We start from the raw sequence: 15,557 nt of genomic DNA, 5'->3' as shown, positions 1-15,557 counted from the left end.
TACAAGCGTCAACGACTTTATTGCGGAATGGACACTGCGGCGATGCCCTCTATGGGTACCTAGTGCAAATCCTAGGTCAGATAGCTAGTGATCAAGAGCTGTAACCTGATACATGACAATTCATGTACTGGCTCATGTGAAACAGGTCTCTAATTCCCAGGGGATGGGCATCTATACCATAGAAACTCCTACCATAAATGGTTCCCTTATCAGCATGGTCAGAGAGGTCAAGGGCTGAACCGGCCATCGACCCTGAACTGTCCCCTGGATTAGAGCAGATACCTTGGCAGAACAAGCTGTGCCTACTGAGTGGATACAGGGCTTCAGACTCCATGGCTATCAATTTGGCACCCTTCACTGACACTGAATTCACACGAACAAACATTAAAGCGATTCCTGTTTTGCTGACTCGTGACCTTTACATGCAGGTGAAGTAACAAATGCCAGCGATCAGAGAATCAAAGTTCATTCCCACTCCCCAACTGCCAAGTAGCTCCAAACAGCTCAAACCCCACAAGATGGGGTTCTGGGGCCAGCCAGTCATCACAAGAGTGGGTGGAGCAGACAAGTATCCAATAGAAGGTTGAGAAGGACGGACCATCCGAGCTGTGTTGTAACCAGTAGCCGATGTAGATGCTTTCTGTGGACATTCTGGCTACCTAAATCCTGACTGAGATCTGGGACTATTTTTGGAATCCTCAAAACAAAAACAACTACACACACACACACCCCTTAAGAGAGGTATTTTTGCTTTCAGTTCTATATGCAGCGTTTTTGGCTTGCACGCTAGTGCTAACTGAACCAATACCAGCAAGCCCATGACCTAGCAGAAAGCCAGCCCACCACTGAAAGCCACCCACTCACCCATCTTTGGAAAGATGATACCGGAAGAAGTCATTGGCCGCAAGCTTGATGGCCTTTTCTGGCGTCACTAGAGTCAGGTTCACCGCCGCCCCTGGGAAAGAAACAAGAGGAAGGAAACACTGTAGCAACAACAGGAAAATCTGATTATCTGGACACATTCAGGAGCGTAGTAGATAAGCGTTAGTGGCGTTTAAGCCAAAAGCAGAACAACAAAAGGGAGGGTTTAATAAAGGTTTAAAAATTGCCCAAGGGATTTAGAAAAAACTCTAGTGAATGGGATTTTAGCGTCTGAACACATTGGGCTCTTTTGAAAACTTCCCCTGAAGCTTCTCAGTTCCACAGTACAGAAGCTTTTTAGAATTCCAATTGCATTAGTGCAGCCCACCTCTCTCGCACACAAATTCAAATGCCACTGAAGTCAAAGGAAAGGCCGCATTGATTCCCACAGGCTTTGGATCAGGCCCTCAAAGAGGAAGGACAAGTCCCGCAGATAGCCTATTAATTCTGTTTCCCATCTGGGAAGCATCAACACCCTCCCAACAAGACTGACACACTTAATTTGCCTGTAACTCAGGTAACACACAGGCCAGAGGCTCTGAAAGGCTCAGGGCCAGATCCAAAGCCCGTTGAAGTCAATGGGAATATGTCTCTACTAAAGGGGAAGGTCGATTGAAGATACCAAATCCAGCTACATTACTTACGGAGCTGGAGTCGACCTATCTTAAATCACCGTCCACATAGCGGGAGGTCGATGGGAGTAAGCGCTCCAGTTGGCTTCCCTTACTGCTCCTCAGGAGCAGGAGCACCGGCCAACAAAGGCGCCCTCTGAGTTTGAGTTAGCAGGTCTTCACTAGACCTGCTAAACCGAACTCCAGAAGATCAACCGCAGAAGTGTCGATCTGTCAAGTAGTGTCGATATGGCATTAGGAGCCTCTCCACAGACTCTGGTGGCTTTGGATCAGGCCCTTGGCCTGGCGATTGCACTACTATTTTATCATCATCAGCGTCATCCTTCCAGCAGCCTCCCAACGTGGCCGCTTCAAACCTTACTTTGCTCCAATCAGTAATACATCACATCAGTGCCCCCGGCTCAGTTCCAGTCGGAACAAGAGGCCTGCCACCCTCTATGCAGGTGTATAAACAGTGCTGCACACCCACTGGACTTTTAACTACTCGATTATCCAGATTATCCACATGGGAATTACCTATATTGCGGCTGCCACAATGAATGGCCCTGGCCAGCTCTGCCCTCAGAGCAACAGCTATGGAGACCTGTATTAGTGAAACAACTTTTCCCCCTCTCCCTGCAAGTGTTTAAGTCACCCTGAGAAAATACAACAGCTGCTGCTCCCTGGCCTGAGGAAAACGTTGTCATGTTTGGTTTGTTGCTTCAGAGCACTGAACCTCCTAGAGACCTGTGTGTCATGAGGGATTCCCCTCCCCGCCCCCACCAAGGGTCACGTTGCCTGCACCCATCCTGCACCAGGGCAGGCTCCATCCTTAAGCCACCCTCAAGAGAGAGCACCAGGTTTAAGCTATCCGGCACTGGCACCCACAACATTTCAGAAAAGTATTTCATCCGCAAAGCATTTTTACACAAGGAAGCCCTATCACATCCCTGTGAGGAACGTGTGACGATTCCACCCTCCCACCCAAAAAAGTAGATTTTTTATTTTGGTGCATGTCTCTTTTTTGCATGTAAAAGTTAGAAATATGAAGTATGGGATCACTCATGGTTTTAAAGGTGCAAATGAGAGCCATCAACGGTGCTCCAGGAAGCCTTAACGACTGGGTGATCAACTTAAGGACTGGCAGACAGCCTTGTTTGTCCTCTAAGTCTAAGCAGTGATTGGTTCTGGGAAGACACGTGACCACGTCAGCTGGTGGTGGGATACCAGTTTGACCAGGGAATTTTCCATGGAAGAGAGGAGATGCAGAACAAAAAATTCCTGCCTATGGAAAGCCTATATAAAAAAAAAACAATGGGAAGCTATTAGTCCTTTTGTTATTAGCTGGCATGACCCACCCAAGTCAGAGAATAAGATCTTTGACTTGAAGGCATGCCTGAAATAAGAACAGGTTTTAGGGTAAGTTTGCAATATGCTTTACTGTATCTGAACTAGCTCTGTTTTTTCTTTTCATTTTGTAAAAACATTGATTTATTTGTTTTCATTCGCAACCACTTAAATCCTACAGCTTGTCCTCATAACAACGCTTGTGTTTACTATCAGGTCCTGTGTAAATAACTGTTACTTGGGCAGCATGGTCAGTGTGTATATTCTCTCACTGATAGAGAGGCGAACATCCTCATGAGCTTTCTCTGTGTAAAACTTTTACTCAGAGAAAGATGGATTTATTTGGGGTTTTGATCCTTTTTCCTGGATGCTGTACTGCATTCTCCCAGAGCTGAAGTGGTTCAGTGTCGCATTACTCTTCAGGGGCACGGTTACCCCAACTCCGTGCCTCGTCTGGGGGGAGACCAGAGGATCTGGCCCAGCAGCACAGAGTGGTGGGGAGGCCCAGACAGAAAGAAGGTGAAGGTCAGTAGCATAATCAGAACACCAGGAAACAGCCCCAAGGAATCGTCTGTGACCACATCCTGTCACAGAAGGATGATCCCCAATTTAGGGAGGCGGGTGCCTGGGCACAGCAAGGTTAAGACCTATATTTTCAAAAGGGTCCACTGATCTTGGAAGCCTGACCGGGTATGCCTCCTTTTCATAGGCAGTGAGCACCATTCAAATCAGAGTCAATAAGAGCTGCAAGTGCCGAGCACCTCTTAAAAAAAGTGGTCCTGTGTTTCTCAGGATGGGCACCCAAAAGCCACATTGCAGAACCCCCAAAATCAGCAGGCACTTTTGGAAAACAGAGGCCCCAAAGGACTTGCTCAAGGCCAGAGAGTGAATCAGTGTCAGATGAGAGACTGTGTCCTGTGCTCAGACAACAATTCTCTCCACACTGAGGAAAAATAACCCTGTAAGCAGAAAGCCTTTACTGGGCCCTGCCAGATAGCTTCTGAGAGCACCTCACAAGCCTGGTCCTACCATGTGTCTATGCTCACTGACAAATCCTTGTCCACCTCCCTGGTAAGAGGCAGATAGACCAGTCTCTTCATCTCACAAATGGCAGCAACTTTACAAGCATTGCGTTCAATAGATAATGTGTTGGGTCTCTCTCTCAAGGACTCGTGACCTCCTAGTGAGGCCAGATATTGGTTTTAGTTCCGTTTACAAAGACTTCCTAAAACCAAGGGTGAGCGTGTTCTCAAATAACAGACTCAACCCAGCGGCAACACACCCCTGACCCCTACCACTAGGGATATTGGCGAGTAGTCACTTGGAGTATCAAATACTTGCTCCCGTCCCTCCCTCGATGTGGGGAGGGGGAACAAGAGCTGGTGCTGGGGGGGAACTGGCTTAAAAGCTGGTTCCCCCCCAGCGCCATTGCTGCCTTCCCCCCACCCGCTACCTCTACCAGAGGCAGTGGGGGAGAGGGAACAGGGGAGGCTGCTGCAAAACAGCCATGGCAGGCTGAGGCTCACTGCTGGCAGAGGCTGCTCTGGCAGCAGCTCCTGTCCATGGAGGTTCCAGTGGGGAGCTGAGCCCCTGCATGGACAGAGGCTGCTGCAACCAAGCAGCCCCTGTTCGCTTGCGCTGGGCCAGGACACTACACCTCTGCATTTCAAATGTAGCAGGAGCTGCTGGGCTCTTACGACATTTAAAATGCAGAAGCACAGAACTGGTGGCATCCAGAGCCAGCACAAGCCGGGACTACTCAGTGCTGGCTCCAGCCGTCTCCTGCAGAGCAGCCCTTATTGTGTCATCAATACCAACTGTAGAGACTACATGATTAGTCAGATAGCTGCAATTTAACACCCCTACCTACCACTGGCACTTTTTCCTCTTGGATTTCATTAATGGCGCTCACCAGAGTAATTAGACAAGACACGTGCACCTAGGAAAGTTCTTATTCAAGTCCCCAAATGTAAGAGCTGGATAATTAAACCAAGCCAACCACACACACAAAGGCTGAGATTCTCACCTGAAAAAAAACAAAAAAAAAAACCCCAAAAAAACCACACCTCACCCCCTCCCATCCTATATCACTAAATCACCTTGCCTAGGTAAAAGGAAACAAATATTCATCTCCCAATTTAGTATCTGTGCAGCTTCTTCAGAAAGAAAAAAAAATCTAGCCATTGAAGGTGGGAAATGGGAAAGCACTGAAACGTGGAAGCCATCAAACTAATGAGGCAGCTTTCAGATCAATATTATCTCCCAATTTATTTGAGATTGGAAGAAGAAAACCCTCTGTGGGCCACTTACATGTAAAAATTAATAGACCTAGGATTTCTGCTAAACCTTTGACATTTTCAGCAAAGCTGCTTAACAGAGCATAATCCCGGTCTTCAGTAATCCACAAGAGCTCCGGAATCACCACAGGAGGAAAAAAATTGAGGGCTGCAGCAAGCTTTAGAATACCCAAATGTGCCACCTCCCCCCCAAAAAATATTTTGCACATCCTGAATATTAGATGTTTCAGTTTATGCATTTTCTGACATAAGTTGACTTGTAGGAGCTCTCTGTGGACTATAAATGAAGCCCCAGGATCTCTAAAAGCATGCCTGCACTGCATTGTAAATCCAAGTCTGTGTGACCAGTTCTGCTTGCAAACCCGTTCTTACCAAGCCACACAGTGTTATGAACAACCCATATCCCTGCCAATACATTCATGCAATGGTACATAGACAGGCATTTAGAAAAGATACTCTTGAGATTAGTTCATGGTGTAGTGTGGAACAACTTGACAGCAAAGACTAGGAGGGAGGATAAACTGCTAACCAGAAAAAGTTTTTGAAAAGGTGGGAAATCCCACAAGCTTCAAGAGGTGATCAAGAGTAACTACTTGACCCTTTTGTAGTTCTAATAAATTTTTTATGTGGGTCTTCCATTTTCCTCCAGGCCTTGTAATAAAATATATTCTAACATAAAATCTGTATCCTGGCAGCAACCTGCAAAGTGATGCAAGGGTCAAATTTCCTCTATGTTTGTGGGGTTTTTTTTTTTTTTTTTTTTTTTTTTTTAATAATCTCTGATCCAGAGAATCAATGCTTAGAAATATACTGATCCTGAAAAAAATGACTCAGTAGTTACATGCTGTATCAGTCCTAAGAATATGTAATCCTCTCAGGTCACAGGATAAAATATTACAAAACAGTGGCTTCCAGAGCTAAGAGAGAGACCGTGGGCATTAAAAATCAAACTCCAAGAAAAGTGACAAATAAAGCATGATGGTAATCTGAACAATGAGGATTTCATTCTGAGCTCTCATTATCTGACAGTTAAAAGCTAATATGGTAAACTAGGAAGGTGAAGGGTTAACTGGTGAGCATCGCCCTTAATGGATGAGGCTTACTGATTAAGGTTAACTGGTGGTGTGGGGGGGGGGGGGGGAGGGGGCCTGAAGCAGCTCCCTGTCTGCTCCAGCCCTGTGGCGGGGAGAGAGGGGGTCACAGCAGACAGGGGCTGCTCTGTCCTGGCTGGAGCAGCCCCTGCCTGTAGCAAGGGGAGATGCTTCAGCCACTCATACCCCTTAAATATCAGTTCACCGGTTAAACATGTTAACCGATTAGCCAATAAAATGGGATTTTACATCCCTACTGTCAACCATTGAACAGTGGAGATTCCCACAACGTTCTTAATGCCCACATGGCCATGACTCAGTAGTTACATGCCTGATGTTTTAGGATCACACAGAAATGGAACTTAGCAAAAGGACTGTAAATCCTGCTCAGCTTTCATATTAGCAGCGTTATTTGAGTAGGCATGTTATACTGGAGTGATCTTGCTTGTAGGACTTCATATTTTGGGAAATCTAAGATTCGGCTGCATGCAGATGCGGTGTGAATGCAACAAGAGGGAAAATCTTGGACGAAGCATGACATGTGGAGAACGAGCAAGGAAAATGAAGGGTAAAAAATAAAATCTCAGACCAGCCTGGTAGTGCAGAACCAGGGAGTTGGGGAGTGAGGGAAGTCAGAGGAGAGCAGCACCTTTGCTGCATTCTTCCTCGGAAAGGAGAGGGCTGAGTGTGGGCTCTAAATATCCACTCAGAACATAAATAGCATACATTAACACAGCGTTTTTTGGACATGACCTCAGCAGCCTGAAATAGTTTTGGTGGGTAATGTGAGCGCCAGGGAAGTACGGAGGGGTATTCTTAGCAGAACAATCCCGCATCACGTTGGGCCTGGCCAAAGCCAGACCCCGGGGCTCTGGGTTAATGGCAAACATCACCTGCTTACCGGGTAACCAGTTAGCCATTCACATCCCTAGAAGCAGTAGCAGAGGGAAGCATTTTCTGTCAAGCCAGCTGCATCTACAGCAGGGCCCAGCTGACCTGTGTCACAAAGAGCATGAAATGTTTCACAGCCCTGAAATGGTGTAGTTAGGGCAACCTAAATGTTTGGTGTAAGTATGGATGTGCTAGTGTAAATGGTTAACTGATGTGCCTGGACTCAGTGGTTAACATTCCCAGTTACAAGCAGCCCCTCATACTCCATGCTGCTGCCTCTGTATAAGAGGCAGCACAACGGGAAGGATGGAAGGGAGGGGAAGGGCAGCTCCACAAATGCCCTCCCTCCCCGCATGTAAACACGTGACTGCTGAAATATTCAGCGATTACACGTTGACCTGAGTAAACACATTTGAGCATCCCTCGGCGAGTTGCCCAAAGTCACACAGGAAAGAACTGCAGCAGGAATGCAGCCTGACACTGCTGTACTATTTGTCCTGTTCATAGAGCTGAAGTGCTGTTAAAAGTCAAAGCCATATGTCAGAGCTCCTTATCATCCCAACAAAAGCCTCCCTCTCAGCCAGGGATGGAGAGATACCAGCAGCAAACACTAGACTTTTGAGCACAGCCAGATGTGGCAGGTTAGAGGATTTAGGGCAGGGGTGGGGAACCAAAGGCCCGGGGGCCCAATGTGACCCCCCAAGGCTTGGGGCTCCCCTTACCATTGGGGAGCCTGTGTTGGTGCTCTAGCATCCCCCAGCGTTTCCCCGCAAACTGGAGCACACAAAATCTACTAGCTTGGGCCATCCAAAGATCTGGTGTGTGAGGGGAATGTGGAGAGTGTCTTTCTCCTCAGTCATGGACCACATCAGTGAGGGGTGTGTGTTTTTTTTTTAAACTCCCTTGTGTGGCCCCTCCACTGATTTTTCTGAGGGTGAGTGGCCCCCACCTAAAGAAGGTTCCCCGCCCCTGATTTAGGGATTGGTAAAAAGAAGATCCAGAGCCTTCCACCCCTAGATCACTGGCTCAGATATATCTCAGCTTGGGAGGAACTGAAGTCCAGCTAACATGCCAGCTGCTTCTGCACATGCAGGAGGCGGCTAGTGGGGCGTTTGGGGTTTGAACCCCTGTAAGAGGATGCAGGGGAAGGTAAAGCCATTTGACACTCTGCCCTCCTCCACTCAGGTAGGAATCGCTCCCTAACTGAGGTGAGCCCCTGCCTGCACTACCATGCCCCATTCCTGGCCACACTGCTCCTATGCCAACCCGTAACAGAGGGGTGCTGCAGCCCCTCTCCAACAGCACCACCTCTCCACTAGGCACCTAGAGTGCGGCGAGCAGTGGCCATGTGAATGTTACCGGCTTTGGAATGTTTCTTTAAGATCAAATTTGCTAAGGTTCTGTTAGGTTAACCCTGTCTTGGCACGGCTCCTAAAGCCACCACCGCAGCCAGCCAATCTGCAACCAGAATCCATCCCGCCGCCCCCTTCTCCTCCCATCCACAACCTGGGCCAGACAAGGGCGCCTCTCAACAGCCAATCCGCTGTTCCCATTATATCAAACCACAATACTCCTGTTTCCCTGGTAACCTAACAAAGAATTGCCAAGCTAGAGTGCAGCTGGGAGCTGCAAAACTCAAAGATCTCTGGAGTCCCACTTAAAAAAAAAAAAAAAAAAGGAGCGAGGATTCATTTAATGAAGTATTCATTTAATCGAGTAACCCGAGTATGTGTTCTTTATCTGCACCCGTGAACAGATACTTTAATGACTGCAAATATTTCTGAGGCATTACCATATACTTGCAGCTAGAACTACAATTAGAGAGCTTAAGGCCAGGCAGGTCCACCAATGAGCTCATCTGAGCACCTGTATATCACAGGCCACCCACACATGCCACCCCACAACCAGAATTAGAGCCAAGTATTACAGTGCCCAGGAGACTAAGCTAGTATGTGCCATGGGCATAGAACAGAGGCGGCCAAAGAGCACCACTGTCCAAGGTCACATGGAATGGCAGGGAATTGATTGAGATACTTCCTGGGATCCTCCGGGCGTACCTGCCTGCCAAGCTGTGAAAGAAGGTTTAAAAAAAAAAAAAAAAAAAAAAAAGTGCTTCCTATCTGAACTGGAGGAAAATTCCTTCCGGACCCCACCTCTGGCTATCAATTAGACCCTGAGCATTTGGGCAAGAACCAGCCTGCCTGAGAGAGAATCCTGGCCCATCCTGTCCAGAGTCCCATGGCCATGATGGATGGATGCTCCCCACACACCCAGAATTCCTTTCCTGACCCCTGAAGGTGACCGGCAGATTCCCTGAATAGTGACCTTTAGGAACATAATCTGGAAGGCTCCGGAGTCTTCCTCCCCAGCACCAAGGCAATCCCATCCGCCAAGTTTATCCAACTCTCTATTAACACAAAGTAAGTTGTTTGGCCCCACCACAGGGGGCTGGGCAGCCTGGTAATACCCATGTTTCTGCATATTAAGACCTCGGTGTGTGGGCCAGGCTTTTTCAAGGTTTGTAACCAGTTCAGGGCACCCCTAATACGTGACTCCATAAAGAGAGGAAAATGGCTGTGTTTTCCTTTCTCTTGAGGTCACCCCAGCATTTCAAGCTAGGACGAAGGAGTCAAATGCTGCCCTTCTGCTCTGCCTCCAGCTCTTACCTCTGTACATGCCGAAGTAACCTTCCGACCGGATTGTCTTAATGAGGCAGTCAGACCTGCAAAGGAGACCGAGATAAAACCTCAGGAGTTCAAAGGTGGACAGCAAGGAATCTAATCAACGTGATTTTCATTTGCACTTTGTCAGCCGAAGTCCAAGCAAAGAGGGGAGCAGCAGCATTGTAGCCTCCATAGTACTGCTGAGTCTCATGCACGGGGCTCTGAATTACTGGCTACCCCCTGCATACAACACTTGCTTTCCAGAAATTTAAGAAGGGAAAATGTTAATTGGAGGAGCTGTTCATTAACCAGATGGGAGCACCAAACCAGCAGCCCAACATGTTTCAGGGAACAGTTCTGTTCCAGGAAGGGAGCTACACAACCAGGTTTGAATTGCTGCAGTTTTGCACAGCCATCCTAGCCTGCCTGGTCACTGTAAGGAATTCAGTGTACAGGATGTCGGGGTTGTTTGAACACTAGTGGAAAAGCAGTGTGGGCAAGGTGGTACTTACATGCTGGTGTACATCCGCTGGCCATTTTGCTGGTTCTGCAGGCGAGTTTTCGCCAAGTCAATGGGAAAGACACAAGTGACCCCAATCAGCCCAGCTATCCCTCCATTGATCAGCTTGGCAGGTAAACTGCAAGAGAAAAAAAAAAAACAGACATTGGCAACAGGATATCAAAGGGAAAGAGGAATGAAGAACCATGGCCTTCAACAGGAGAGCTAGGAGATGAAATAAACTAAGAGCCTCACTGGCAAATAATCAAAATGTTTGGCACTCTCCACCTAACATGCTCAAAGTGTTCTGCAGGGGTATAATCAGCCTCATTGTGCAGATGGAGAAACTGAGGCACAGAATACAAGCTCAGAACAGTGAACAAAGAGTGCCCAAGTCTCTCACACACGGCACCTTGCCATGCTCTAGCCACTAAGAAAGAATTAGGGGAAACAGTTTAAGGCATCTTCAGCAGTACGTGGATCCCTCTAGCTTCACAGAGGAAGGAAGGCCCTGGGGTTGTGTCCTAGAGAGGGATTTAAGAGATCTGGATTCAATACTCTCCCACAGCCTTCCTTGTACAACCCTGGGCAAGTCATTTAATCTCTCTCTGCCTCAGTTCCCCCATCTGTGAAGTAGGAAGAATCATCATCCCCACTACTACTTTGTGTCTCATATGTATAGACCAATTGTGGTCAACCTGTGGCCAGCAGACTCTCTGTATGCCCCCCATGTACCTTTCATGCACTGGGGCACGGAAGCCCTGCACTTTCCCCCTCCCTCCCAGCACTTTCGGAGTGCCACGAATTGCTTGGCGTGCTCTCTGTTCCCATTCTTCCCCCTCCCTCCCAGAGCATGAGCAGCCAGCTACGATGCCCCAGTGCCCAAGAGGGGCAGCCAAGGGGACTGCGAGGCCGCAGGTTGAACCCCAGTGGACCACAGGTTGCTGCAGCGCACGGAGGCGGAGGAGGGCCACTCATGCAACCCACTCCCTCTCTCGAGTTGCCCATCACTGGTGGAGTTTGTCTTACACCAGTATGGAGCATGTGCAACACCTAGAACAATGGGGCCTTGATCTCTGCCAAGGCCTCCAGATGCTACTGCAATACAAACATTATACACAGCTGCTGTCTGGCGCTGCCTCCTACATGTAACCTCTTGTCCTAGCAGTGGGGAAACCGACTCATGAGATCTAGTACCCACCTGCAGATGGGAGGCAGTAGGAATACAACCTGTGCCTTCAAAACAATCAGCCCTTCTCACCCCCACAGTCTCCTCCTGGCCTTCTCCATGCATTGAGCACCAGTCCAGCCCAGAGGGCCGAGTACAGCTCCTAGCCAGGTTCGGTTCCTGATGATCCTGGCCAGCCAGCAGGTGGCACTGCTGAGTGGTACATCCCCCCCCCCCCACACACACACACACGGAGCTGACACTTTTGCTGGTTTGGGATTAATTCAGAAACCAGAAAGGGGCTGAGCAAAACAAAGCCATTACCAGATAACCAGGAACATGCCCCAGACAGACCCCACAAAATAAAGTTGTGGGCCCAGATTTGGGGAAAGCCACCCACTTGGGCCCAGGAGCCAGTGAAATGTGTGTCCTGGCCCAGTAACTGGGAAGGCAAGTGACACCAGTAAAAATGCCAGGCTTTCAAGAGCCAGTACATGGTCAGGCCAATGGAGGTAGTGCGGAGTGACCGCGTTCAAAGGGTCAGATGTCTCACTAACCATTGGGATTAGAAAGGGATGCTTTACACCAGCAGAGAAAAGCAGGCATCAGACATTCACCAAGCAAGTGTTCATCACACACTGACTGTTATCATATGGTAAAGACCAGTAGAATGGTACTTCTTGGGCAGGCTAGCCCTCCCTGCTATCAGAGCCAGGAAGACATTCCAGACACTGCTCCTAGACATGCGATCACAGAGAAGACGTGGGGGGGGGGGGGGGGGCGGGGAATGAGATCCCTGACAGTCAGTCCAGTCCCATAAACAGAAATTAAGCTGAGAGCACACAGAGGAGCGAGATTACACATGGCGAAGAAAATCAGAGATAAAAGCAGGCTATATATGGGCAGGGGTCTGACAGCTGAGCTTTTCCACCTGCCCTTTTGTTTCTAAGCAGCAATCGCTGGTAGCTACATGCACTCGATTTTAAAGCCGACCTACCATCCTGTGAGCGAGGATCCATCATTTTTTCAATGACTTAGAAGCTCAGACATGAAAAAGCCCTATGAATCACTGACGTCAGGGACAGAGGATGCCTATTCGATCATTCCGGTGAATTCCATCCAGACCAGAGCAAGTCCCTTGAACCAACATGACTGACAAGCACTTCTGATCACACCTGAACACATCGAGAAACTATTGACCCACCCTGGCTGCTTCAGAGGCCTCCCCCCTCTGAATGATGAGCACTGCTCTCAGGATGGGCCGGGCAGGGCCATCAATGGAGTGCTGCTCCTCTGAACAGAGGAGGTGGCAGGGATACATTGCTGGAGTGAAACAAGGGGAGCAGAAAGGCCAATTAACTCAAGATACTCAGCCTGACAGCAGAAGCTGTCCAGCCACAGGCATTCTGGAAGGTCTGCCTCTGTGCTGTAGGCCTGATGGAAGCCCTCTGAGGTGAAGGTGGCACAAGACAAGAGTCTATGACTGTTGGGGAGAGGGGCTCACAGTTGAGGCCTGTCATGCCTTCTGCCAAGTGTGCTACCGGGTACAGAGCTAGCAAGGTGGCTGTGTTCAAGATGTGGGTGCACCATGTATGTACATAGATGCAGTAGGAGATTTTTGGTCTTCATTACCTATGCCTTTCAGGATTCCCAACGTTCTGTGCACTTTTTTGGCTGCTACTGTGCAGAGGGAATGTTTTCAGGGAACTATCCACAAGGACTCCAAGAACTCTCTCTCGAGTGGTAACAGCTAATTTAGACCCCTCCCCCCTTTCATATGTATATTTGGGATGAGGTTTTCAATGTGCATTAGTTTGCATTTATCAACACTGAATTTTGTCTGTCATTTTGTTTCCCAGACGCCCAGTTCTGAAAGACCCTTTTGTAGCTCTTTGCAGTCTCCCTGGGACTTAACCATCTTGAGCTGTTTTGTATCGTCTGCAATTTTTGCCACCTCCCTGTTTACCCCTTTCTCCAGATCATGTATGAATAAGTTGAACAGGACTGGTCCCAGTACAGACCCCTGGGGGACACCACTAGGTACTGTCTCTTACCGTGTGTATGGAGACCCCTACTGCCTTCAGGAACACTAGGTGTTACTGTAATATAAACAGAGATTCAGTGATTGCACAAATTGATTCAGCAAGTGGATCAAAGAGGTGGGAACAGACCCATCACCCCTACTGATTAAAATCGAGCATTCTGGGCTCCATGTGCCTGCACTGGCCTGCAAGGCCATGCTGCACAGCCACCACCAGCCAGTTCAGCTACAGCCATGTTTACAGTCTGCTCCATTTGGGTGATCCAGCCCACGTAGCCACATGGCCAAGCAGAGACAAATCTGGGCTTGTAATTCAGTCTAGGGAAAGAACGCTCACAAAGAAAGATCGAGAGCTCCTGAAGTCAGTTAATGGACAAGACACACTGTCTGGGGGTTAACCATGCAATGGTGTTTTCTTGGGGCTGTCTACTCCTCCTAGGGCCCTTCCCTCCACCATGAGCTGCCTCTGCCTCACAGAAAAATAGCCCACACCCAATATTTCCCTTCTCCCCTGTACAAAGCTGGTCTTGGGAGACAATGCATTGAGGAAGTCAGGTGTTAGGAAGTGGCACTGACAATGGGACTACAGTAATGTCTGGAGCTAGATAGCAGTTGCTTTTTACACCATGTGTAACCCCTGCCTCTAACGCAGAGAGGCAGAACCAAACCTGGGGCCTCTGTAGCTTAGATCATGAGCCTCTACCACTTGAGCTAAAAGCCAACTGGCTCTCAGCTAAGGCTGTAGAGCACAGTCATTTTCTCCCTCTGTGTAAGTGGTCAAAGTGCCGCTACATGGGACAGGGCACCACACCCAGTAGGCGTGTGGATTACCCCTGCACTAACAAAAAGCTAAACCCATGCTTGGGCGCATCCTGGTCCAGGGAACATGCCAGTAGCATGATCCACAACAGCCAGAGGCATAGCTCAGATTTACCCACTTAAGGGCATGTTTACACAAGTGTCATTTTGGAAAAACTGATGTTATCCTGAAATATCATAGCCCACCTCTACACTACAAGCAGTTATTTCAACATAATGTCAAAATTACGTTGATTACTCCGACTCCTGTAACTCTCATTTTATGAGGGGTAAGGGAAGTCAGAGGACGTGCACTCTCTCGCAGACTTCCTGCTGTGAAGATAGCACCAAAAGCCAAGTGAAGCTATTCTGACTTCAGCTACGTCAATTACATAGCGTAAGTTACGTAGCTTATTTCGGCTTTACCTCTGCTGCGTAGACTGCACTAAGACCCACAAATATAGCTCTAGGTCAGTCCCTAGAACTTTAAGACCGAGGAACACCAAACAATTTTTTGTTTTAAATGAAGAACACCAAGGATTTTTTTTTGTTGAAGAAAAAAAAAAAAAAAAGGTCAGGGGGAGGGGAAAAAGGGGGGAAAAAAGTTGCCCCTTTAAGGGTGGCCATTTTGAGTTCTGTTGTTCTTTGTGGCACGTCTTCGACTGCTTTGCAGCACACCGGCGTGCTCCAGAACACAGTTTAAGAAACACTGCTCTAGGAGAAGACAGGAGCAAGCTACCTACTGTCCCCTCAAATCATGCTAGTTGTGTTAAACCTGGGTCAGTGCTTGGACATCAAGGGTACATCTACACAGCAACATTATTTCAAAATGTTGAATAATGTAGTTCATTTCTACACAGCAGGTAGTCATTGTGAAATAATGTCAAGCTAGAGAACTTCTTACTCTGATTCCAGTAACTCTCACTGTACAAGGAGTAAGGGAAGTCGGAGGAAGAGTGCTCTATTTTGAAATAAGTGATGTGTAGATGCTCCCAATTTCAATTTCAAAATAAGCTACACAATTGACGTAGCTCAATTTGCATAGCTTATTTCGAGTTAAGCCCTGCTGTATAGACACACGCCAAAGCACCTACAATTACAAAGACAGACTAGGTTTTAGCAAGCAGGAAATAGGTCATTTCTATGTATTGTTCCAAAATAGAAAGCACCACATCTCTCAGCATAGCACAGAATGACCCAGATTTATATCAGCTGAAAAGCTGCCCTTTG

The 15,557-nt window shown here is 48.0% G+C and overlaps 1 protein-coding gene across 7 annotated transcripts in view; it reads right to left on the bottom strand.

Annotated features, from left to right (window-relative positions):
• Positions 1 to 15,557, bottom strand: part of SLC25A22 (solute carrier family 25 member 22) — a 93,739-nt gene that overhangs the window by 35,590 nt on the left and 42,592 nt on the right. For 6 of the 7 annotated variants that reach the window (XR_012903685.1, XM_006114865.4, XM_075928251.1 and 3 more), the window contains exons 3-5: positions 10,334 to 10,459; positions 9,825 to 9,880; positions 865 to 955 (exon numbers count right to left, since the gene is read on the bottom strand). Coding sequence is in view for 6 of the 7 variants with exons in the window: in XM_006114865.4 (XP_006114927.1) it covers positions 865 to 955; positions 9,825 to 9,880; positions 10,334 to 10,459 (273 nt within the window). In the remaining variant the exon portion in view is untranslated. Of the gene's footprint in view, positions 1 to 864; positions 956 to 9,824; positions 9,881 to 10,333; positions 10,460 to 13,542; positions 13,588 to 15,557 lie in introns of all 7 variants that reach the window. The other variant, XM_075928252.1, reaches the window with a different exon arrangement.

The sequence above is a fragment of the Pelodiscus sinensis genome, chromosome 4 (genome assembly GCF_049634645.1).
Source record: "Pelodiscus sinensis isolate JC-2024 chromosome 4, ASM4963464v1, whole genome shotgun sequence".
Taxonomy (NCBI): Eukaryota; Metazoa; Chordata; order Testudines; family Trionychidae; genus Pelodiscus; species Pelodiscus sinensis.
This window is presented reverse-complemented; position numbering and strand designations above follow the sequence as displayed.